Source organism: Carlito syrichta, unplaced genomic scaffold (genome assembly GCF_000164805.1).
Source record: "Carlito syrichta isolate Samal-C Ts95f unplaced genomic scaffold, Tarsius_syrichta-2.0.1 Scaffold314112, whole genome shotgun sequence".
NCBI lineage: Eukaryota > Metazoa > Chordata > Mammalia > Primates > Tarsiidae > Carlito > Carlito syrichta.
The window spans coordinates 259,222-285,853 of record NW_007258208.1 but is presented as its reverse complement, the minus strand read 5'-3'; the positions used below and the strand labels follow the sequence as shown (position 1 = coordinate 285,853).

The window sequence follows — 26,632 nt, the reverse complement described above, 5'->3', positions numbered from 1 at the left end:
CGTCCCGCGTGCCCGAGCCCGGTTGCGCGAGGGAGGGCGCCCACTCCAGGCTCCCCATCCTACGCCGGTAGCTGGGTTCCTGTAGAGGCGTCCCTAGGGCCCACACTCGTAGAGGTTGGGGCGGAGCCGGACTGGAGATGGGAAACCTGGGGCTGGGGACGGAGGTGGAGGACAGAAGGGGGGGCAGGAGGAGAAACGCGGTCGGGGGGCGGAGGCCCTAAGTACATAACGTGTTGGCTTCAAGTGAAATCAGATCAGTCAGAGCGGTTCGCTGAGACTCGTCTCTCCTCCCAGCCTACGTTTCCCTTGGCTGGACCCGACCCTCCGGGCTCGTTCTGGTCGTCTGGACACTCCCTCCGTTCTCTCCCAGGAGTACGGCGGCCGCGGGCGCGGGGTCCCGGCGGGCACCGGACGCCAGGCCCAGCGCCTCCTCATCTCCGCAGGTCCTTCCGGCCGGCCCGAACATGCTGGACGGTCTGAAGATGGAGGAGAACTTCCAGAGCGCGATCGAGACCTCGGCCCCCTTCTCCTCGCTGCTGGGTGAGTGTCCGGGCGACGCGTCCCGGGCGCATCCTCCGTCCGCCGGGCCCGAGCTGTGGAGCCAGGCGCACTGGGACCCGGTCGCCACGCGGGAGCCAGCGCTCCCTCTTCGTGCCCTCACGGGAGCCCACGCGCTGTCTGTCCATCAGTTCTCGCGGGGCGTCCCTACCCAAATAAAACCGACAAGCCGCCCCGGGCCTCACGCGCGGGGCACCGAATTCCCCAAAGCGCGAGGGGCGGGCGAGCTAGTGATTAAAAATACCCAGGGCTGTACTTTTAATCACGGAGCTGATCGACGTCTCATAAATGTCACGCTCTCTTCTTGGCGGCCTACGAGTGAGACCCGAGGCCAGGAACGTCCAGGTTCGAGGCGGCATCTCGCCCCCACCAACTCCAGCCCCAATTTCAGCCCTGGGCACGGCCAAGAGACTTTTCCGGGCCGGTGCGCAACGCAGCGCCAGGATTAGCCCGCGCGGCGGGACTCTCGCCTCGGCTTTAATTAACTGGATCTTCCGGATCCAGTGGGTCGCCCCCCAACCCCCAACGCCTTTGCAGTGACTGCGTGGGAGCGGCGAGTCAGGGGCCCCGGAAGAGTGTCCACACGCGGGTCTCGGGGACCCGAGGCTGGGGTTTCTGGTGACAGGTCCTTGCCTCCCGCCCAGAGTGCCTTCGAAGTTTGGGGGGCGGGTGCTTTATTTTCATAGCGGGAGGGATTTTTCGTTTTGTCATTTAAACCTTATGGCCTCTGCCCCTCACATGAACCGCTAGAGCGGGTTGAATGTGGAGGAAGTGACAGTCAGGCTGGTGAAGCCGTATCAGAGAGGCCACTCCCCACCCCAACGCCCCAGAGGAAACGAAGTCCCGCAGCCTGAGGTCTCCTCTCTGAACCCCCCTCTGGAGACCGTTCGGAATCTGCCCAGCCTTGGAGGAGCGCGGAGGCCCGGGTGGGCAGCGCGGAGCGGGCAGTGCGTGCGGACTCGTGTACATAGCGAACGTCGCCCGGCGCCCTGTGCCCTGGGCCGGTCCCTGTCCACTCCCAAAGCGCGGGTCCTGGGCTAGCACGTCGAGACCCTACAGAAAGAAAACAGAATTTTAACATCGGGAGCCATCTCGCTGCTTTTCCTAGCCCTTTATGTTCGCTCCCCAAAGCGACCGGAGCCGTTGGCCAGGCCAGAAGGCGAGAGCGGGGGGTGTAGCAGAAAATGGGGACGGGTCGAGTTCTTTGGGATAGCACCCGTGAGAGTGTTGTTACCGGGGGACGAGACCTACTTTAGAAAGCCGTGGAAAGTGCCGGCCAAGGCAGCCAAGGGTCACCCTGGGGAGGGGAAGCCCCCCCAATCTAAAAGAACAAAACACTAAAGTCCGAGGGGTAGGACAGAGCCGATGCCCGCCTGCGCCCAGTGGGTTCGCCGCCCATTTCGCCCCCACGCGGGGCTGCTGAGCGCGCCCCGTGTCGGGAGTCCGGGCCGGACACCGCGTCAGCTGCTCCCTCCCCCAACTTTTTTTCTTCCCTCTATTTTGACAATTCTTAATTATGAAAAACCCACCTGCAATTTGCACACCAGCCAAGACGCGGCAGTTTGGGGTCCATTGGTTTGAACAGTACTGGGTTTGCCTGGGGGCCGAACGGTATTTCTCTGTACCCACAGGACTTTTTAGGGAAAAAAGGCGATATGTAAAACCTTTCTCCCCTCCAAAAATGAGAACAGACCTGTGTCTTAACAATGACAACAAAACCAAATTGTTTTCATGCATTTTCAGTTTTTAAAATGTTGTGGTCATAGAGAGAAGCGTGGTGATTTAATGATTAATTACGACGCGATGAACCTGGGAGCACACATTTATTTGTAATTAAATTTCACAGGATGCGCAAACGTTAGGGCGCATACCTGGGTATATTTGATAATTAAAGGCCGCTTATTGATATCCGTCTCCTCCCTCTCTAGGATTCCAACCTTCCCACATAGCCCTTGTTTGTTAGAAACGCTACTTGGGTTGGTTTTTTCCAAATCTCGGCTGGGTTGATTAGCAGGGGGCTTCCCGGGGTGGGGGTGGGGGCGCAGAGAGGGTCCGAGGATGTCGGGTGGGGGGTCGGGAGCTGGTCCCAGCCGGGCTCAGCTGGGAGGCCGGACCCGGCGGCTAACCCGCCAACGTCTGTTTGCCGCTGCAGGCAGAGCGGTGAGTCCCAAGTCTGTCTGCGAGGGGTGTCAGCGGGTCATCTTGGACAGGTTTCTGCTGCGGCTCAACGACAGCTTCTGGCACGAGCAGTGCGTGCAATGCACCTCCTGCAAGGAGCCCCTGGAGACCACCTGCTTCTACCGGGACAAGAAGCTCTACTGCAAGTATGACTACGAGAAGTAAGTGTGCGCCCCGAGCGCTCCCCGCGCGCTGGCATCGGTGCGCGCCGGGAACTCTGTGCTCCTTCACCCCGATCCTCTTCTGGAAGGCGGAGGGGCATCGCACCGACTCCCCTTCAGCCCCGTCTCGTACATTCCCCGGGGACAGGGCGGCTGGCCGGGGCGCGCCATCCCCGCCGGTCCCGCAGAAGCACCCGATTGCTCCCTCCATGGTCGGCCCGCCTAGCTTTGAGTCCTCCCCGACCCCTTTCCTTCGACTTTTTGTGGGCCTCCGACCCCTTGCGGCCTGGCACCCCCGCTCAACCCGTCCACCGGGTGTCCTGCGATCTGCCTGGGCCCCTGTCTCCTGGCTGGTTCCCTCCCCATCTCATCCAGGTGTCTGCGCCACCCTCGCGCCACCCTCGCGCCGAGTAGTCTGGCTGTAGCGGCCCCGCGGCTTCTGTCCGCCGTGCGCGTTTCCAGCTCGCGTTTCTCCACGGCAGTCGGGACAGATTGGGCTCAGAAATGGCGCTGCGGCCGTTCGGAGCTGAGCGCGCCACTCCTCCGCCTTTCCTCTCCCTGCATCTCTCCCCGGCTCCCCAAAGCCCCCGGACGCAAGGGCTGTGGGGCCAGCGGTTGGGGCTTGACCTGCCGCCCTCTCCTCCACCCTACGCTCCACCCCAGTCCACTGTGGGCAGCCTCTCCGGCCACGGGGCAGGTTCAGTTCTCTCCTTCGACACGAACGATCTGGCCTGCTTTGGGCAGAATTGGGAGACAGACATTAAGAAAGTGGGTCGTTTCGAATCTAGATTTCCGTAGTGCTTCAAGCCAGGGAGTGGGAGGTAGAAGAATTTCATTCGGGGCAGGCCAGGAGGAGCTCCGGGCATGTCAGGAGAGGGAATTGCTTTTCCTTGCGAAAATGGCTAAAGAGAAGGGGCCCTGGCTTCACGGGTTGGGGAGGTGGTTGAGGAAAAGAGGCTGAAGCGGAGGCCTCTGTTTTTGTGCCTTGGGACTGTTAATTGGATGGGCGCGCGTGTGCACGCGCAGGACAATTCTGCATTTGTCGCTGGCGAATAAAAACGACAGCACTGCCTGAGGAGGATCAGAGTGCGTGAAACGCCGTACCTAACGCGAGGTTAAAAACACACAGAGAAAGGGGTGTGCAGGAGAAGTCTCGGTATAACAAAAAACTAATAATGAACAGAAATATTTTCTTTTCCGTGCTGTCTGGGCTGTGAGGTTTACTAACAACTGACAAAGTATTAGAGCTTCCCACCACACACACAAAATTCTCTCTGCCGCTCAGTTCTCCTTTGCCATAAAATGCTTGAATTTTACCCCCATGTGCAGGGACGTGCTCGGCTTTTTTGTTGTTGTTTTGAAAGGATAGAAAACTTACTTTTTTCAGAATATATATCTCACACTCAATTTTCAGATGAGTTAGACTATGCATCTATAAAGAAAGTGAAATTTATGAAGAAGTGAAAACTCTTCCCCGCCTCTCATGAAGTGATAATTATGCTTGACATTTTTGAAAGAAGATACGCCTGTCTCTGTACTTGGTTGTCTGTTTACTGCCACAGTGTCTGAGTGAAAAGGATAATTTTTAGGTAATTAAGCAGATTTTGTCCAGAGGACGTCAAGTATCATCACCTTTGAATAAAGCTTCTGGTTGATTGCTCGTTTCTTTTTTTTTTTCTCTTTCTCACTTTTGATAAAGGTTTTGGTATTGTGTGGAGCCAAACTTCAACTTTCTTCTGAGAGAGTACTGAAATGTACACATCCTTCAGGCACAACACTAGCAAATTCACAAAGTATTGGACCTTAGGAAAGGACTTGGGTTGTGAATTTCTATTGTGTTTGTTAAAAAAAAAATCACGAATCAAAGAAGGCTTAAGGGTCAACACAGCTGTCTGGCCAGTCAAATCTTCTTTAAGGAAGTCAGGCTGTGTCAAGAGAAGAAACAGTTGTTGTAAAGTACTTAACACAACAATGTCCCTTCCATTTCAACCCTCCAGGTTTGGCCTGGTTTGGGCTTATTAGCCCAGGAGGGTCAGTTCTCCCCTCACAAAGCTATTCCTGCAAAGGGAAAATTGCAGGGATCAACTTGCCAGCTGTTGGCCAGAACCAAGAAGATTTTACAGAGCGATGTGAGCTACATTGTTCGGGGAGGTGTTGATGTTACAGTGAAGGATTTTCATTTTAATTTTAAAATATTTTTTGAAATACGATGGCCATGATTGAATCGCTTGTCTTCTCATGGCTCATAATCAGTACTGGTCTGCACCCAGCCTATTGAGATTAATTTATTCTTTTTCCAATTTTTTTCCCTTCTATATCCCAATTCGTAATCCTGTTCTTCTTGTCACAAAACAAGGTTTTCCTATATTTGATAATCTTAATGGTGTTGGTTTGCTTGGTAGTGGCTGTAGGAGAGAAAGGAGAGGTGTTCTTGTTTGTTGTGTTTTTCTTTAAAAGTAGGCTCAGGGCAAATTCCTTTATTTAACAAGCTTTTGTGGAGCATCTATATACAAGACACTGGGCCAGGGAAGGAGAGGATAGTGAGAAAAGCTCAGAGCCTGCCTTCAGGAGGCTTGTTACTTAACATTGTTCCCAGCTGTGTGAACCAAGTGTTTCTTGAAAGTTTCACCCACTTGGAGGGCAGGATCAGGTGTTGTACAGAAGTTATCTAGAATGGCCAGGTATTTACCCTCCAAAGGAATATGACTCAATTTTAGTCAATAGTCATGAACAATCCGAGAGAGCATTTTTCTCTTTAAAAAATGCATTTGTAAAAAATAACTTGCGTTTTTGCTTTTTTGTTTTGTTTTTGGTGCATCTCTTAGAAATGTGAGGCCCAGACAAGGTAAATGGGGACAAAATGGTAGGAAAATGTTGCTGGCAAAATTTATGGAGCTCTTAATGAAAAAAGAAAATGTAGTATGCACACAGCACCCTGGTGTCCAAAATTCATGAAGTTCAAATGCTATTTCTACATATTTAAAATAATATGTAGCTAAGGCACAGTCTTCAGTGACAGTCATAAACATAATATTACTAATATAATATGTAATATTAGCCATCTGTATGTGTATTTTTGGCTGCTGGGCAGTTTTGCATTTGAATTATTAACTGTGGTGTCAGGCAGCCAGTTAAAAAGTGAAAATGTCATTCTATCAACTCGTTGTTACACCTCCATGATGTCAAACATCAGTTTTTCTAATTTAAAAAAAATTGAATTGACAGTGGCATCTTCTACACAATGCTATTCATTTGAAGATTTCAGAATGTTTTATTAAGTATTTATCTCATATATTATGATGCCCTTAGGAATAATTTATCTTCTGATTACCCAAAACAAATAAGCATTTACGGAGAGAGTATAGAATACTGATTTATGAACGTCTAGAAATTAGGAACTGGAGGTGACCTTTGTTGTTTATGATGTGTCTTCAAAGAAAAATTACTACTTAGTAACTTACTAGCTAGTAATGGATGATAATATTTACGTAGTCAATGAAGTTATACCATGTCATATAAAACATTAGGATGCTATAAGTGTGGACGTTTAAAAACTAGATTCAACTGTCTTCAACATTCCTGAAATTTAGCAGACAACCAAAATATTTTCCAGCCTAGGGGACTTGTATTTATATAACTGTTGTTCCCTATTTAACTGAGTCCTCTATGATCTGGTTAGTTTGGAGCTTTCCCTGAATATATTCCAAACAAATACTGCAGCTGGACTTAAGTCTGAGACAGAAGAGACTGCTGAATAATGGGTATGTGGTAATACAATAGATAATTAGGCCTTCTGGAAGGGATCCCACATTTAAATCAAGTTTATATTGTTTCTTTCATGTGCCTGACAGCTCCATGGTCAGACGGGACCTCTCCCTCACACATGAAGTTTATCACGATCCCTCGGATTGCTCTGGACATCCTAGGAGCAGTATGGGACAGTATTGCTGTCATCAGGGCTATTCTCACAACATCATAACTCCCTACATGTCAGCAGATCCAGGCCTTGGGAGACCTTTCCTCAGAGAGCCAGTGGATGTTTTCTTTCTTTTCTTTTGGAGCAGACCAAATTTTTTTAAAGAAAGGGACTAAAATGGGGAAAGTGAATATAACAAGTACAGCTTTCTCTGTGTCTTTCTTTCCACCAACCTGCTGATTGGCAGTCCCACGGTGTAAATGACTGAGGTAATGATATCTATTAGGATCAGTAATGAACTAATTCTGCATTTTATCAAGGCAGTGGAGGAGGTGCATGTGTGAGGAGGAGTTAGTTTGGTTTTATTACAGTGACATTACTTGGAGATCAAAATTGGGCATGCAGTGACTCATAAAAGGAGTCCACAGATGAAATTACAGAGGCAATTGTTAGATTTTTGCTTTATCTTTGGTTGGCTCCGCTCCTGGCACAATAAAATTTAAGGAATATAAAAATCAAACACAGCTAGGTAATAAACTGATGTCTGTATTAAATTGTAGGAGGCTTAACCCAGCACAAGCACAGTCCGTGGGCTATGGCTGTGTTTGTGCAGGCAGACTGATCTCGAGACTGTTTCTCCCTCTCTTGCTCTCTCTCTTTCTTTTTAATTTTAAAGGGTGATTGGAAACATTCATTGTTCAAAGGTGTTTTCTCTTTTTATATGTATTTCTCCCCAAGTAAGACTTTCTTGAAATCTAAGTCTTAAAATTTTGACATAAAATTAGATAGCAGAAGTGGATATTAATAGTATTCTGGGAATTAGAATATTAGATATGAACATTCCTTTTTGGAATAGGCTTGTGGGATTCTTTTGATCCTAACATAAATGGAACATACTTTAAAAAGTTCTTTATCCAACCTGGTTTCACATACTGTAGAGTCCTGGACTTTTGTCATCTACCTGGCTAGGAGATAGCTTTCAATATTCAGATTTCAGTGACAAGAACTTTTCTCATCATCTAATGTTTTCTTGCTTTTTAGTTTCATTTTTCTTATTTATAACCTTTTTATTAACCAAAAGGCTGTTGCTAACTTCAGGGAGGCCTCTTCATTGTTGCTTTTTTAATTCTGGAAAGGTTTTTGGAGATAGTAAGCAGGTACTGTTTCTCTAATGAGAACAATTCCATTTATTAAATTATTGGTGAGTTATTATTTTTATGGTCAAAGAAATTATCCAGGTAATAGTGTTTGGAAATAAAAAAATAGACAAGGGTTTAAAATACTCATGAAATGATTCAAAATTTATTCAAGCTTCTTGGAGTAAATGAATATTACAAAATGTCATTGTTGAATTTTATCAAGTTCAAAATAACCAATATTGAATCATGTTACCTTGATTATTAAGTACAGTTGTACAACACTGGAAAACAACTATGGGGAAAAAGTACAGTTATATCCATGATAGAAAGATCTAAAATTAATTTTTGACTTTATGAAATCTTAGCTCTACTTTGGTGATTTTCTTTTCTTTCTTTAACATCTCTCTGGCATGATTTTTTAAATGCTTTTTTACCTCTTCAAAGAGAGAGTCTCAGATGAGCTCCTTGCAGGGTGAGCTCCTTGCAAGGTGAGGTTGGGGGCTGAAGCAGAAAGGTTCCTACGTACGTGGGAGGGCTCTGTCCTATTTCCAACATGCCTGAGACTTTCCCATAGGAATACCTATATGTTCTTCTGAAAGTTTCTTAGAAACACTAAAGCAGTGTGGCTGCCACCAGTCTTTTCAGATTGGGTTTCAGGAAGTTGGTAATTTTAGAAGCAAAGTGTAGAAAAGGTTCTGGAGCAAAGAGAGGACAGAGAAAAGATATCCCTATTCTCCCTTATATTCCTTAGAACATTCTGTTTTCTGGAACAGAGAGACACTCTGGCTTGGTGCTCCTTATCATTTACATTTTCTCCTAGTTTTTTTGACTAGCAGGATGTGGGGCATTTTAGTCAACTTATCACAATTAGAATTAGTTATGTTATCGTTGACCAATGTCGACTGCAGCTTTGTGTCTCTTTGTCATATATTAAATGAAACCTAGCCAACCGTCTTGCTAAAATGAAGCAAACACTTCCCAAATGTCAAATTGTTATTTTAGTAAGGCACAATTATCTGTCTCTATATTTTTAACCAAGAAGAAATTAATAAAATTGCTGTGGCCCTGGCATTAATTAACAGGAGGATTAGAGCTATATCGGCTAAAAAGGAGGTGTAAACACTGTAATCTTGCTACATGTTTGTTTTCACACTACTGAAAATAAATAAAATGAGACTTAGGATAGGGATTAAGTTTCTTTTGGCATTAGACAGCAGATGCAATTGGAATGCAGCAGAAACACTGAAGTATTAGAGAAGACATTATGTAAGGAATAAAACTGTGGCCCTACATCAGCTTCCTACCCTGTGGGCATACTTGGTCCCATCACAAATAGCCCCATCTGGGTAGTTAAAAAAGGATTTTGAAAACCTACCTTGGTGCTGTTTCTTTCAGTGGTGAATCAAGGCAACCAAGTCATCTGTAGAGCTTGTCACCTAGCTGCCATGCATGGATTAGCTAGAATTTAATGAAACATTGCCAGATTCCTCATTATTGCACCATAATGTCATAACTAAAAATACAAAATGGGCTGTGCTTTTCATAGTCTTGTAACTGAAGTCACATGAAAGAGTTTGGTCTTTTCCAGCCTTTCAAGATTCCAGTTTGAGGCTCCTATTTTTGGATGATAGCAAATATTTCTGGCTTTTCTTACTCCCTCAGCCTCCTGGGTCTCCCCACACCAATTGATTTGTGTTTTATCCTTATTGTCATGCAGTGGTTGAGTGCAGCTAGATATGTGGCCACTGTGAATTGGACAACCTTGTCTAACATGTCTGACTAAGCTCTGTCTGTATAAAAAGTCTCTTAAGCTGAGAATGGACTTCACTTTTCGCCCTGGCCTGGTCTCATTCCCTTCTGCCCTAGGATTCTATTAACTCAACTCTTAGCCTGGCTCGGTGGCTCAGCCTGTAATCCCGCGCCTTTGGGAGGCTGAGGTGAGTGGATTGCCTGCGCCCGTGGGTTCGAGACCCGCCTGGGCAGGTGAGACCTCATCTCTACAATAAATCAAAAAATTAGCTGGGCGTGGTAGCGCATGCCTGTAATTCCGGCTACTCAGAAGGCTGAGGCAGAAGGATCGCCCCAGCAGGTCGACGCTGTGGTGGCCGGGAGCGGCCACTGCACTGCAGTCTGGGCGACAGAGTGAGACTCGAACTCAAAACAAAAACAAAAACAAAACAAAACAACTTGACGCTTGTAAACATCAGAGCTTACTTAAACTTCCTCTCATCAATTGCCTCATCTTTTCCCCCAGGCCATGTTTGTGGACTGTTAGTGCTCTTTTGACTTGTTCAGTGGGAGGAACCTAATTAACCTTTTTGGATATACAGCATATTTGCCACATGACCATCCCACTGTTGGGCGGGGCTTAGGTAAATAGATGGGGGAGGTATAGCTCTCAGGCTTGGTGGCCACATGATCATGACCACTCAGCGGTTCCTGAAAACCTTTCTGAATGTGCCTGGTGCCTTAGTGGATGTTAGGTTATTTCCAGCCACTGCCAGTGGACGTGTTTTGGTCGGTCAGAGCCATGCCTGGGTCTGATGCTGTCACCAACAAACCCAGAGAAGGCTGGTGTGCATGGCAGGATGTAAACACATCACTCATTCTCAACTCTCGGTTGCTTCTCTGGAAAACACATTTCTCTACTCTGGAAAAAAACCATCCTTCATATCTTCATATCTCCCGTTTCTACCGCTGCAAAGAGAACTTTCAGGAGCAGCTTCCTCTCCCACTTGTGCCCCACCCTTCAGTCACAGGCAACCCTTCCTGGACTCCCAGTTCAGTGCCTCCTCTCTAGCAAGCCTCAGGAGCCTTTAAAAGGATTTTTCAAAACAAAACAAAACAAAACACCCCCTCCTGAACTCCAGATTAGCCTGTTAAGCTCATTAAAGTTCCTTTAAATACCAAAATGTTGGGCTCCTGGGGACTATCCCCCCAAACCATATTTTCATTCTTAACATTGTTGTCATTCACTGTGCAGCAGATTAAGGCCAGCTCCCTCTGGGTCCAGAAACAGTCCCCTCACTCTCTGTAGGAAGGTCTGAATATGTCTTTGTTTGAGCACCCATACAACCTGAGTCTGAGTGGGCGCTGAAGCCCGCTTGGCCTGCGGCCTTCAGCTGCAGGGGTGGATGTCTCTCTTGAGCATGAGGCCCAGAAAAGGGAATGGGCCTGAGAGTGGAGAAGGTGTGCCTTTTGTGGTAGTCATGAGCTTGGGTCCTGTCCTGATGGAGAGAACCAGGAATGGGCAGGTGCTCTGATGACCTGGATTTAGAGAGTTGTTGCCCCGGAGAATCAGGGAGGCTGTAAGAGCCTTTGTCTGGGCCTCAGCGGGCAGGAACACTAGAGCACAGTTTCTGTGCATCCCCAGACCCACAGCAGTCCAGAGGGGGGTTTTTCTGGACACACCTGCCTTTTGCCTGATACTCCTTTCCTTCCTTCAGCCTCCTGTCCCAAGAGCCTTCTTAACAGCACCCCACCCCCTCTCTGTCATTTCAGGCTTCCTTCCCTGGAGCTGGCTCTTGGGGAGAGCTTTCTGGTTTTGACAGTGGAACAAATCCTTTTTAACATAACCATCTAGAGTTTCCTCCCCTGCTGCTGGCTCCCCCTCAGCCTTTCTCGCTGGCTCCTCCTCACATTGTGGCAGGGATTCCTATTGTGCCTGTGTTCTCCAGTGATGACAGCCACCATCTTCACAGGGATGCAGGCCCAGCTCTTTAGAGATGAAGCCAGTTGGCAGTGTCATGAGGAGACTTTGGAAACCGGGAAAGGAGGAACACCCTGGGAGAATCCTCCCTGCCTCTCCTTGGCTGGAATTTTGCTTGGTTTCTGCACCTCGCTCCCCTGGAACTTTGTGTAGCCTGAATTCCTGGATGCAACCACAGCACCCATGTTCTGGCCTCATTTTCAGACTCTTAGCTCAGCTTTGCCTTCTTGTCGTCTTATGCTCTGGACCCATCTTGTGACCTTTCACGTTTCAGATTACTCTGTGTGCAGACTAGAGGCTACTGTCAAACTGGAGGTGTGTTATGAAATACTTCACCTGAGGATGGACGTTCATGATAATGTGTCATTCTTCTGAAGACACTTTTTAACTGGAAGGGTATTTAGTTAAAGAAATGACTATCTTATGGTAGAATTTTAGACTCTAGAATGGGACCAGTCGTGGGGAAGAAAATTTTGGGCAAAATGCTAGTATCACTTTGTAGGGGGCTTCCCTGATTGTCTGTATGTGAAGCTTGTCAGTGTTATGCACCCACTCTTTTTCTTCTGGGTTTTATTTTATGTATGCTTTGTTATTGGTTGGGCTCTGCCATTTCAAAAGCCCATGTTCATAGATGGAAGGGGGTAGACAGGTGATGAATGGTTTGGAAACTGCATAGTTTGCTCTATTACTGAAAAAAAATAATTTGAAGCACATGTCCTACAGTCAGATGTTCAGGCCACAAGTTCCTCATCTATACAAAATAATGTAATAATAATGATCTCATAAGATTATTGTGAGAATTAAATAAGATAACCAATGTGAAAAGCCTTTTGGTAAAATATAGAGTACTCTACAAGATTGAGTATTATTATTGTTTTTAAATATACAAGTAAAGTCTTACACATATTTTTAGGAGCTGTGTGTGATAACCTAATATAGTGTAGTTGTTAAGAGTCAGGAGCCAGAGTGTCTGGGATCAAATCCTTCCCTGCTGCCATTGGCTGTGTTGCCTGGGACAAGGGTCTTATGTGCTCTGTGCTTGTTTCCTCCTTCTGATATGGGGATAATCATAGTGCCAACCTCAAAGGGTCATTTTTGGTTAATATTTGTAAAGCATGCAGATCAACATTTGACTCATAGAAAATCCTATGAAAAGATTTGTTGGTTAAAAAGCATCTTTTTCCATTTTTCAAAGAGCCTTCACATATATTATCTCTATTGATCCTCACAACAATTTTAAAAGTTAGACAAGGAGAGGTTTTTGGTTTCTTCCCCTTACATTTTATAGCTGAGGAAACTGAGGCTCAGGAAGGTTAGGCACTAGCCCAGGGTCACACTGTTGGTGAAGAGATAAACTAGGATGCCATCCCCAGCCTCTGATTCCTGGTCCAATGGCCTTCCCAATAAATCACACCATCTGCTGCTTGAATTCTGGTGTTCACACCCCAGTGAGATCACAATTCTCAGTTTGTCCTGTTGAGCCAGTACTTGGAAAATAAGTCCCCACCTGCTAGATACTTGAACGTTCAGTCAGCTGCTTATAGCCTTCTGTGGTTTTGAAGGAAGTTTTCGGGATGTGGGGCTTGCCTGAGTGTGTGTGTGTATGTGTGTGCATGTGTAAACTGCTTCTGTGCTCATTGCTTCGACTGGTCAACCTCTTCCACACACACAAAGCTGTCCTAGCACAGCCTTTCCTATCCCACCCATCCCTATTGGTCTCCACTGCCCCTCTAGCACATAGTATAGCTGTTCTCCCCACCGGGAGAATGACACAAAGCCAGGCAACATCCATTTTCCTTCTCTCCAGCTCCCAGGGTTTGCTATGGTGACTCTTGTCCTGGGAGCCTGTCTGCACGTTTTGGCAGCAGAACTGTTAAAGATCAGATCCGGAGCTTCCAGCATGACTTCCACTGGGACTAACCAGCAGCTGTCCGTCCATTCCTTGCATAACCCCTTTCCAAGTTTTCTTCTCAACTGTGTCGTGTCTTCAAACAAGTCCCAGGCTGAGCTAGAAATCACCCCACTGTGCCCCCATGTGAGGCTGATTTCCAGAACTGTTGACAAACTGTTGTTTGTTACTTGGCCTGGCTGGATCAAAAAATGATAATGGAATCAGAGTTTTTAGGGAAACCGAGTATTCTTGTACTGTATTATATCTCTTACCACTGCCAACATTTTTCTCTTAACGCTAGTTCTAGTCAATTTTAGAGAGATGAAATATATGTCTGCCCTTAATCTTTGTAAACTGGTGTTTAATGAAACTAGAGATTTCAGGTAATGCAGGAGCAACTGGAATGCACTTTACTTAGTTGTATGTAGATTTCTCCAACTTAGAATTAAATGGACTCTTATAAACAGTTAGTTTATTAATTAAATCACCCTTTCATTCCTTTAATCATTCAACAGACTTATTAAATTTCTGTATGTCAAGATGGGAGGAAAAAAGATAGTACTTGGGAGTGGAGATAAAATACAGGGAAGATGTTTTAAGTTGCGATCATTTTGAGCCTGCTTCTTGGCTAAGTCCAGTTTAGGCAAGAAAGGAAGGGGGTTGAAGATCTAGAAGAGAGAGGGGCATCCATCTGATGGAGGAGAAGCCGAGGCAAGTGTCAGGGACCACCTGGGGCCCAGCTCTGCCCCTCCTTTGCCTTTCCCAGTCCCTCGTTCCCTCGGCACATTTCCCTGTGGACTGGCTGGAACTGATCACCTCAGGACGGAGACTGGCAGAGGTGGATCTGCCTCCCACACTGGTCAGGGCCTCTCGGTGGGTGAGAGCTCCCCACAGAGCTTCTCTGGGTCATGGGTCACTGGGTCATGGGCCTGAGAATGGCAGCAGCCTTCTCCAGATACCAGTCGTCTCTGTGTGAAAGCCACTTGCCTGTCTTCTGCCTGTTGCTGCTCCTCATCTGGGCAGAGCTCAGTTGGGTTCCAGCTGGTCCGAGGTATACACCACTGCATGGCTGATTCCCCAGACAGGTCTGCAACCTCCTCAGGCCAGTAACCAGTCAGCTGTGCTTACCCACTTAGCAGTTGAAGAGCTCTGCTTTCTGTGACACTCAGGAGAACTCTCCAGAGAAGGGAGTTCAGAGTATGGGTACTGTCCTCCTTGATCCTAGACTGTAGTGACACAGTGTCTTAACCCAGCCATCACTGCTTTATGGTCTTGTTCTCTTGGTTGGTTCATACACTTACTTCCCCAGACTGGAGGTGAGGGTGACCTTGTGGATTACATTGGGTTTTCAGAATCCTGGAGCTTTAATTCCGCTTTGGCTGGGTGGTCCTGAACGAATCATTCAACCTCTCTAGTATGATCCCATTTATTGCAGTGCCTGTCCCTTGAGCTCTCTGAGGTGTGGAACATGCTCACAAACTGCCTGTTGTGTGTTGTGGTAGAAAGCTGATTGTTTTGACTGGGAGAGAAAAAACAGCGCATGGTTACATAGGGATTTTTCCTTAGGTCTAGGACTGTCATATCTATGTGACCCTAAGAAAGAAATGGTGACAAGGTCATAAGGGGCCAAATTTCTTAGCTTAGAAGGGAATTAAACTACACTTTGTGCTACCAAGAAAGCTAGTTTCTTTCTTTTTTTTTTTTTGAGTTGGAGTATCACTTTGTCACCCAGGCTGGAGTGCAGTGGCACACTCACAGACACCACAGCCTCGACCTGCTGGACTCAGGCAATCCTTCCACCGCAGCCTTCCAAGTAGCTGGAACTACAGTTGGGCGCTACCACACCCGGCTAATTTTTTGATTTATTGTAGAGACGAAATCTCACCAAGTTGCCTGGGCTAGTCTTGAACCCCTGGGCTCAGGCCCCTCAGCCTCCCAAAGTGTTGGGATTACAGGCTTGAGCCACTGAGCCTGGCTTAGCTTTTTCAATGATTCTGCCTCTGTGGCCAGTAAGTTCAGTGGAAAATGTATTGGTGAAGGGTTATCTGACATTCAACTGATTCATGGGATGGATTTTTGTACTTGTCAAGAGGTTGTGAGAGCTTGTTTAGACTGAGCTCCATAGTGGTAGAAGGTGGACTTAGGTAGAGAACTGTAATACAAATTGCAATGCTTGATGTATTATTTTTCGAGGTCCCTGTTGACAGTTAAAGAGCAAGGGCCAAATGAAATGTACTCTTTTAAATGGCAACATGGACACAGTGGGATTGTTGGAAAGCCATTAGTAGCCAAACCTAGTTAATATCAGCTCAGGTAAATGCTCTCCATCACTGGCCTCTTTCCCCCAACTCAATTATTAAAGGATTAAAGGACTTCCCCAATGAATGCCCTTAAAAATTTAATGATGTGCAGTATTGCAGAGGTCGAGCTGTTACAATGAAGTGATTTCAGCTTTGCCCTGGTGTTTCTGGTTAATCAGAGAGGAAAGAAAGTTCAGAAACTCACATTACTTCTAATGTGGTAAGACCCACCATCAATAAAGCCCTATGTCATGGAATTCAGGGACTCCCTATTCCTGACTTTTCCCAGATTGTGCTAGTTTCTGTGGGCAATATGGGAGAAAAATATCCTCCACATGTGGTCTTCCAATCAGTGTGGCGCCTGTCTGGATAGTACTTATTCTTTCTTAGACTTGACCAGCACTAAGGGATAAATAACCAGGCTAATCAGCCTCAAGCAAGCTTGAAGTTCAAGAACGTCGGTGCATGGAGTGCTCTGGGCATGCAAGTCTGCAGTGGGGAGTGCAGCAAGGGGTGAGGACAGCACAGTGACTGGCACTTCCAGAGTGGTGGCATCTGTCTTATGTGCCAAGTCTCCATGGTAAGAGACAAGGACTCTCACTGGCAGCCTTATTAAAGAATAGGAATAGCATTCAGAAGCCCTAGAATTCAGAATTGTTTTTAATTTTAAAACCTTATTTGGTACAGGATTTACTATCTGCTTGTTGGTTTTGTAAAACCCATTCCTTATCTGGCTATTATAAAGTTGAAGTTCAGATTATGATCATTTTCCATGTATAGTCAGTCATCTTTCAGTCTAACTCAGTTTCTCTTCTCTGTGCTCTGAAATTATCATTTAATTAAAATAATGTTATGTTTAGAGGAAGATTTAGAATTATGACTCAATTCCTCAACTTTAGCCTGAAAGATACATTTAATTCATTCATTGATTTATTCTATTAATATCCATCGAGCACCTACTATGAGCTAGGCATTGCAATAGGTACTTGGGATACAGTGGTGAGCATCAACAAAAAGAGAATCCCTGACTTCAAGGAGTTTACATTCTAGAGGGGGAGAAAGAAAATAAACAAAATCAATTTTCCCCAGATGTCCCCAAGTTTGAATCCTCCCTGTGAATGTGCTCACGTGTCCATATTCTTCTACCCTGACCACCTATTTAGTATTGTAAATCACTCCTATATGCCCCATTTCCCTATTACATAGTTCCTCTTTTCCAGACCACTAATTATCTTCTAGCATATGCTATAATTTATTCTTTAGTGTTCAAATATAATGCTTGTTCCCCTCCATTGGATCATGAGTTCCACGAGTACAGGGATTCCTGTTTTGTTCACTAGTTGATGTCTGGAACATGGTAGGTACTTGGTGATCCCTGTGGAAGGCCTGGAGTAATTGAATGTGAGAGTGAATGAGAGTGACCACGGGAAGATGATCCCCAGATACTCGCCTGAGCTGGGTGGGTAGGGGTGCAAGGGCATGGGAGAAGGGGCTGGAAGTGAGGGATGGGACCACGAGGTGGTTTGGGATGTGGACAAGATAATATTCTGCTTCTTACGTTATTTTAGTCCTCAAAAATACCCTCAGAAGCCCCCCAGAAGGAAGAGGAAGCATAAAGGAGGCAAGTCAGTGAAAATTCCAGCAGTCTTGCTATTTGGGGGTTCTCTTTGCAATGGAGGTTTTAAATCTGGGGTTCACTTTAGGGCAGGCATGTCGAACCTGGCCATACGCAGCCCAGGATAGGTAGTAATGTGGCCCCACAAAAGTTTTTTTTTTTTTTTTGAGTTGGAGTCTCACTCTGTCACCCAGACTGGAGTGCAGTGGCCAGGCAGCCTCGACCTGCTGGGCTCCGGTGATTCTTCCGCCTCAGCCTTCCAGGTAGCTGGAACTACAGGCGCGTGCTGCCACACCCAGCTAGTTTTTGATTTATTGTAGAGATGAGGTCTTGCCAAGTTGCCCAGGCGGGTCTCGAACCCGTGGGCTCAGGCAATCCACTCACCTCAGCCTCCCAAAGGCACGGGATTACAGGCTGAGCCACCGAGCCCGGCCTCACAAAAGTTTTTAACGTCATGTGTTTTTTAGCATTTATTTTCTTTGTGTAGTTCCATTTTTAAAGTTCACAATCGCACCTGATTTATGACATTGCTTTTTGGCAGCAAATAACATTTGTGAACAGTTGTTTTCAATTATGAAGCACACAAAGAGCAAAATTCAAACAATCATTTCTGATGAGCACCTTGAGAACTCACTAAGAATTGTGTCCACTTCTATCAAACCAGACATTGATAGATTAGTTTTGCAAAAACAAGGTCAAATTTCCCACCAGTTTTATATTCTTTCTAAACCTTATAATAAAAAAAAAAAAAAGAAGTTTTAGTATGTTTATACACTAACTATATTATATAATTTATGTGCGGTCCAAAACAATTCCTCTTTTTAAATTTAATTTTATTTTTTTTAAAGTTATTTTAGTTTAAGGACATGGGTTACAATTCAGGATGAGGTATACAAGTGGCAAACATCACACAGGTAAAGCAGATAAAGTTTGGTCTGCATTTCGCCTGATTTGAGATCAGGTACCCTTATTAACATTATGTTAATGTTTTTCTCCCCTGGCAGTTTCCAGCTACTGACAATCCCTTTCTTATAGTATTATGGTAAATGTTCAGGGTCTGCTTATGAGTGAGAACATATGGTACTCAGGTCTTTGTTTCTATGATAGATCACTGAGTATTTTAGACTCTAAATCTATCCAAGTTGCTGCGAAAGTCTGATAATTCCTCTTTACTCGATGTGGCCTAGGGAAGCCAAAAGATTGGATACTTCTGCCTTAGGATATTCATGAATCTCTTGAATGATTTCCCAGAAGCGTGTGTTTGTGTATTTTTCAAGGAGAGAGGATTCATAGATTTTACCAGATCTTGGACATTGCCTGTGATGTTTACAAATTGGTGATTTGGGAGAAAGGGAAAATATTAAGTATTAGGCACATTCTCACATAGAAATAACAACATTGTAAAAATGGAGAACAGAAAGATACACATACACACACACACACACACACACACGCATACACACACACACATACACACACACAAATGGTCCCTCAGCCCCTCAAACAGTGAAATAGGTTAAAAATAAAAAAAATTAGCCAGGCATGTACCTGTGGTCCCAGCTATCCGGGAGGCTGAGGTGGGAGGATAGCCCAAGTCTGGGAGGCTGAGGCTGCGGTGAGCTGTGATATTACCACTGCACTCTAGTCTGGGCAACAGAGCAAGACCTCGACTCAAAAAAAAAATTTTTTTTCTTCCAAATTTGAATATACAGTAAACATCTGTCTCCTTAGGGATTAAAGATTATGTATGTCTATTCAACATCTAATAAACATCTTCAATAAATGGTAGTTCATTATACTGATAATTTGCACAGTAATGTTTAACACCACCAGCCAATTGTAGATTATGCCCACATGGGCAATTTTATTCTATAATAGTGGTTTGTTTCTTTCATTACCTTTATAGGTCAGCTTTACTTTTCCAGGAATTATCATTGAATATACTTAATATTTTAAAAGGATATAAAAGCAGACAGATTGCCTTGTAAAGTAAAAACACACACCAGATTCAAAAGTAAGGAATACTTTGTTTGAGACCAGTAGCTTTAGACAAAACAGATGAAATATGCTTACTTTTGCTGGTTAGTGTGCACTGATCAGTGAATTGAAGCTTTGGTCCTCCAGTGTTTATGTTACAGTCATTGCAAACTGGAATATAATTAGCAAATTTGTTAATTAGGCTCATGTTTGCCCTTCTTTGCTAATTGTGATCATTTGTTGGTAACTGCATGTTGAGCTGAGTTGTACTGGCTTGATTAGAGATGTCAGGAGGAAATAATGCACTTGAATTTTACAAACGTGTGAACTCTACAGGTCTCATATGTTTCAGAGAGGCCTACCCTCTCTCAGAGGGTACATGTCATGACAAGACTTATTAATTTATTGATTATCCCTCATAAATGAGACTACAGAATGGATCCTAATTAGTCAATTTTCTAATATTTGATGAATGGACATACACTCCAAATTTCAAATCTACAACACTCATTAATTTATACATACATTATGTATTTTCACTTTCAAAAGAGTTCAAAGTCCTTTTTTGTGTGTGACAAGTTCTTGCCAAGTTGCCCCAGGCAATCCTCTTGCCACTGCCTCTACAGGTGTGAGCCACTGCACCCTGCAAACGAGTTCAAAATCTTTGAAGTTACACACACACACACACACACACACACACACACACACACACACACACACACACACACTAAAATCACATACAGTTTCTCTCAACCATTCTAATATTCATTTTGAAGGTACCATCCAAAACTATGGGAAGTGATCATTGAAAGCCTAAGAGAGGAAGGTTATATTTTCAGTAAATAATGTAAATTGTTCCTAATTTATAGTCCTGTTTTCTATATTTCCATTTCAAAACCCAAACTAGTTCATGTAAAAATATTTTCTTCCAGGCCAGGCCAGGCATGGTTGCTCACACCTGTGTTCCCAGCACTTTGGGAGGCTGATGAAGGAGGATCTTGAGGCCAGGAGTTTCAGAACAGCTTAGGCAACATAGCGAGATCTCATCTCTAAATAAAAAAAAATAGCCAAGTGTGGTGGCACACACCTGTGGTCCCAGCAACTTGGGATGCTGAGGTGGGAGAACCGCCTGAGCCCAGGAGGTTGAGGTTGTGGTCAGCTGTGATATGGTCACTGCACTCCAACCTGAGTGACAGAGCAAGATCTTGACTCAAAAAACTTTTTTTTTCCTTCCAAATTTCAACATACAGTAAACATCTTGACAAAGGGGTGTGTTTCAGTGACACAAAACAAGACTGAAAAAAATCTAGGACTTGTGGGAAGACTTACCAGGGCATGCTCTAGAATGGAATTCCCTCCATGACCAGCCTTGCAGGGTAACTCTAAACCTCCTGGGACTGCCTGAGGTGAGTTGTATCTCCCAGACACAGTGGACAGAGACTGGACATTCCTGGAGGGCTTCTGCCCCTCTCTCAGCAGCGTAGGAAGCTGGCCCTGGGTCCCTGAAAGAGACTTCATCTCCTGGCCTGTTGTCCCTGCATTTTCAGTTGTTGTAGGTTAGCTAGGTACAAAGATGAACAAACTTCCTCTCAAACAACTTTCCTTTCAAGCATAAAAGGAATTTAACATAGGCATCACTGCACAATGCTTAGCTTTCCCCGTAATGAGTCATGTGATTATGCATGTTAGGTTTTGAAATAATGTCAGGGTGTGTGAGGGTCAGACCTGGGTTTGAATCCTTGTCAATTACTAGTTGTGTGAACTTGGATGGGTATGTGATGTCTCTATGCCTCAGTTTCTTTACATGTAAAGTTAGGCTATGCATTGCCAACCTCATAGGAAGGCTATGAGTTTTAAATGAGATGATGATTGTAAATAACTTAAAACAGTAGATGCTAACTCATCATCATCTTCATCATGGAACTGAAGATAGTTGTGATATAATTGTTTATATTTTCTGTGTCCACTCATTTTTGCTTGTGTCTTTTCAACTGAATTGTGAACTGGTTACAACTAACCAGGATTACAGGCTGAGCCACCGAACCCAGGGGGAAAATTTTTTAAAAATTTAAGTTTGAATGTAGAAAGGGGAGATCGATGCTATCTGAAATTTGAAGGAGTGTCACCATGAGAAAGGTGGACTTGAGTGGAGCCTTTAAGGATAAAAGTAAATGTATGGAAGAGGAGGGCAGTCCCGGCAAGAAGGTGAGAACAGACTTAGGAAGTCTGTGAAGACAGGAACTGTGTAATGCTATCGTCACCACAATCTCATGAGAGATGAGGTCACTGAGGCTTAAAGAGGCTAAGTGATGGTTTCTAAGGGGTATAGATGTGAGTGGGTATAGATGTGGATGGTTTCTAAGGGGTATAGATGGGAGTGAGGTCCAGGTTTCTACTGGCAAGTTCAGTGCTCTTTGGGCTGTGCCATGTTTTGGCTGTTTTTTCTGTAAAAAAAAAAAAAAAGTCCTGGAGTTGCTGTTTGCTCTAGTCACCAGGCTGTTTGGAATGGTTATGCCAACCTCTTCTATGAAAATTTAAATGTGAGCAGGTCTGAGACAGTTCTGTTGCCGAGAAGATAGGTTTATGTCACTCTCCAAGGATAAGTGAATTGATTTTTTCTGGACACAAACTCCATTTCATTACTTGACAGAATGAATGTTAATTGAGAAATAAAATAAGCAATTGTGGATGTGTTTACTTGATACAGTTTATTTTCCACAATTTCTTCTGGGCTTGGGCACACATACATTTGACCATTAATTATTATAATTATACCCTGAGCATAAAAATATTTATACATTATATATGTATATGTACATATTCTAATATACACGTGGAATAGTTGGACTTTACAAGTGAAAAGTACTTCGTAGCTTTTCATGTATAGTATAATAGTTAAAAAAAGGAAACAAATTGCCTGATTTTAAATCTTTATTTTATTATTTATTTATTTTGAGTTGGAGTCTCACTCTGTTGCCCAGACTGGAGTGCAGTGGCACACTCACGGCCACCCCAGTGTCTACCTGCGGCGCTCTGGCAATCCTTCCACCTCAGCCTTCCAAGTACCTGGAACTACAGGCGCGAGCTACCATGCTCGGCTAATTTTTGAAATATTGTTAGAGATGAAGTCTCGCCAAGTTGCCTGGGCTGGTCTTGAACCTGCAGGCTCAGGCAATTCACTCAACTCAGCCTCCCAAAGTGCTGGGAAACAGGCTGAGCCACCAAGTCTGGCCAAATCTTTATTTTTAAAAGCTCATCTTCTGTAGATAGTAGATAGCTGAGTCTGCCTTTTTGTATTTTTATGTATTATTTTTAGTCTAAGTCTCACTCTGTTGCCCAGGCTGGAGTGCAGTGGCATACTCATGGCTACCACAGCTTTGACCTGCTGGGCTCAGTCCACCTCAGCCTTCCAGGTAGCTAGAAATATGGGTGTGCATGCCACCACTCGTGGCTAATTTTTTTTTTTTAACTTTAGAGATGAGATCTTACCAAGTTGCCCATGCTGCCAGGCTGGTCTCAAATCCCTGGGCTCAGGCAATCTACTTGTGTCTGCCTCCCAAAGTGCTGGGATTACAGGTATGAGCCACCATGCCCAACGAGTCTTGTTTTTTTTATCCGTTCTGACAATCTTTCTTGTAATTTGAGTGTCTAGTACTTTAACATTTTGTGTAATTAATGACATAGTTGGCATAAGTTCTACCATTTTGCAGTTTACTTGTATTTATGCACTCTGTTTTTTTGTTCTCTGTTCCTCCTTTCATGCCTTCTTTTGGTTTATGACTTTTTTTTTAATAGAAATTTTATTTTAATTTTCTTGTTGGATTTTTAACTATACCTCTTTACATTATTGTTCATTTTTTTGGAGGTCACTCCCAGGATTATAATATACATCCTTAACTGGTCACAGTATACTTAAAGTTAATATTGTATCACTGCATATAACACATTCAAAACTTGAAACTCTATACATCCATTTACTATCCTCCTGTGTTCCTTTTGCTATAGATGTCATCCTTTTTTGCCCCCTGTTCTTCAGACTGGATAATTTCTGTTGATCTATCTTTAAGTTCATACACACTTTTTTTTTTAAATCATCTCCAATCTTCTAATCTGGTGAATATTTTATTTCAGATATTGTACTTTTTTGTTATAGAACTGTACAGCCCAATGTAGTAGCCACTAGTGACATGCCATTATTTAAATCTAAATTAATTAAAATTGAATAAAAAATTAAGATCTTAAGTTGCACTAGCCACATTGCAAGTGCTCAGTTGTTGCATGTGACTAGTGACACTGACTGAACATCAAAGACATAAAACATTTCTATCATTGCAGAAAGTTGTATTAGACAGTGTTGCTGCAGAATTTCCATTTGATTCACTTTGATAGTTTGTATTTCCCTAATGACATTTCCTGTTTTTTTCATTCCTTGTGAGCATACTTTTCTTTATATCCTTGAGCAAAGTTATAATAGATGTTTTAACATCCTTGTTGGCAAATTCCAACATCCAGGTCATTTTGGAGTTGGCCTCTGTTGATTGGATCATGTTAATGATTTTAAATTGTATCCTGTAAGGAAAATGTGGTACATACACATAATGGAATATTATGCAGTCATAAAAAGAGCAAAATCATGGCCTTTGCAGCAACTTGGATGCAGATGGAGACTATCATACTAAGTGAACTATCACAGAAACAAAGAACTGAATACTGCATGTTCTCACTCACAAGTGGGCCCTGAATACTAGTCACACTAGCACAAGGGTGAGATCAGCAGATGCTGGTCACTGCTAGGGGAGGGAGGGGAGCATGTGGCAAAACACTGGGTACCTGGTTCACTATTGGTGGGAGAGAGGGCCAGCTAGAAGCCCAAACTTCACCTGCATATAAATGTAGCCTACTTATGTAGTAAATACTCAATGGTACCCTACAATCCTAAAATTAAAAAATAATAATAAAAAAATTAAATTTTATCCTGGTCGTGACCCATTATAAATAACCTGAATTGTTATGTCTCTTCAAAGGCTATTTGTGTATTATTTTAAAAAATTACTAGTAGGCAGTTAACTTGCTGAACTGAAACTGAAGACTTTATTTTCCCCAGGATGGGCTATAGGTAGAATCTCAGATCAGTGAGTTCTTTGATCCTTAATTGGGCAATTTATGTATAGTCCATGGGTCAGCATGTGTGTAGTTCGTGGGTCAGTTGGATACTTGAGAAAAACTTCTATATAGAATTTGGGTTTCCTTCTCTCTGGGTCTTTCCAGATTTCTTCCCTCACTTTCTAGATGCTGTGGTTGCCCCCAATTCTGTCCTCTGGTTGTTCTAGTCAGTAAGACTGTGGGTTTTCTCTCTGAGTTTCTTAGTCACTCTTCATGACTAAAGGCTGTAAAAACAGGAAAATCACCAAGTTCCAGTCCCTTCTTCCATGTGGTGATCTCTTTAGCATCTGCCTACTTTTGATCCACTATCTGGTATCTTCACGTAGTTGTTTTCTATAATTTGTATAGAGTTTATAATTATCTGAGGGAGGCTTGGTCTCATAGGAGCTGTTCTGCCATCCCTGGAAGAGGAAACATGTTTCAGATCTTGACTAAGTCACTTCCTCTGTGACCTTGTCACTCACATCTTATGCCTTAGTTTCCTCATCTGTAAAATGGGAACAATACCTACCTTACAAGAATGTTGGGAGGATGAAATGAGTGCAGTTATAGAAAGCACTTAGAGTTATTTCTTGCAAGAGTTATTACCGCATGTTAGCTGTTGTTAATATTATGATGAGTTCAGTCTTCTCATCTTGTAGACATGGAAGGCATGTCACGGATGAGTGGCGGAGCCAGCCCTGTAGCAGAGCCAGCCGGGTCACATAGATGCTCCACACACATAGGCCATTTGCCTATCGATAACATTTTTGCTTTTTTTTTGAGTTGGGGTCTCACTCTGTCACCCAGGCTGAAGTGCAGTGGCACAATCACAGCTCACTGCATCCTCGACCTCTTGGCCTCAGGCGATCCTTCTGCCTCAGCCTCCCGAGTAACTGGGACTACAGGTGTGCCACCTTGCTTGACTAATTTCTTTGATTTTTTTTATAGAGATGAGGTCTCACTGTGTTGCCTAGGCTGAGCTTGAACTCCTGTGCTCAAGTGATCCTCTTGCCTCAACCTACCAAAGTGCTGAGATTACAGTCGTGAGCCACTATGCCCTGCTATCAATAACATTTTTGACTGTTCGATGTGCTATAACTCTATAAGTTATTTTACACCTACTTGCAAGTCTGTCCCAGTACCTGGCCAGAAACTCAGCAAAAACTGAGATAGGTTGCCCACCTGATGGGGCTACTGTTAACAGCTGTGCACCTGTGCCCATTATGGTTGGCATACTGCTTGGGGCGCAGCAGATTGGGTGAGAGGATAGTCTGACAGGTTTTACTAACAGCCTTTTCTGTCAAATTCCACTGAAACTTTTTCTTTCCTCTGTGTGTGTGTGTGTGTGTGTGTGTGTGTGTGTGTGTGTGTGTGTGTTTACCTTTCATTTACCTACATCACTGTACATCTTTTGGGAGGGAGATTTTGTTGCACATGAGCACTTACTGTCTTCAACTACATTATTCTGACTTCTTGCCCTATTTAATGGGAATGTTCAGTTTCACTCTCTTTACTTCATGCGTGAATTAACCTTCCCAGGTGTGTCATGCTGGTTGCCCTTCACTGAAGGGTCTTTGGGTGGCCTCATGTTTTGGGGACAGAGAAGATCAGTCTTGCTCAGAGGTCAAGCCAGGTGTTTCACCTTTGCACATCTCTGCTGGGTGAGAGACTCCACACGTCTCAGCTTAGGACTCTCTCTTACCATGGGGTAGGATGTGCCCTGAGTCACATTAATAGGGTCATGAACATCATTTTAACATCATTTGAGATTTCTGCCCCAGAGAGGTAAAGGATTTCTTTATCCTGGACAGTTGCACTGTGAGACAAGATTATCTAGGAATGTCATGTTCTCTCCATATGGGATAAGATCTTGAGATAAGACAAGAAGCCCAAAAGAGTAACACATGAATAGGATACGCATTTCCCTTTGTTATTCACGAGGAAACTTAGGACTCACTGGGAAATTATAGTCGGCTTTGTGATTTATTTTAGTTGTATCTCTGTGAATCTAACTGAGTTGGATGAGGCTGAATCTCTCTCTTG

General features: G+C 44.2%; 1 protein-coding gene across 1 annotated transcript in view; it reads left to right on the top strand.

The window, feature by feature from the left end:
• Nucleotides 1-445: 445 nt before the first annotated feature.
• LMX1A (LIM homeobox transcription factor 1 alpha) overlaps nucleotides 446-26,632 on the top strand; it is a 157,444-nt gene continuing 131,257 nt past the window's right edge. The window contains exons 1-2 of the mRNA XM_008071082.1: nucleotides 446-540; nucleotides 2,711-2,897. Coding sequence (XP_008069273.1) covers nucleotides 465-540; nucleotides 2,711-2,897 — 263 coding nt within the window. The 5' untranslated portion in view covers nucleotides 446-464. The remainder of the gene's footprint in view (nucleotides 541-2,710; nucleotides 2,898-26,632) is intronic.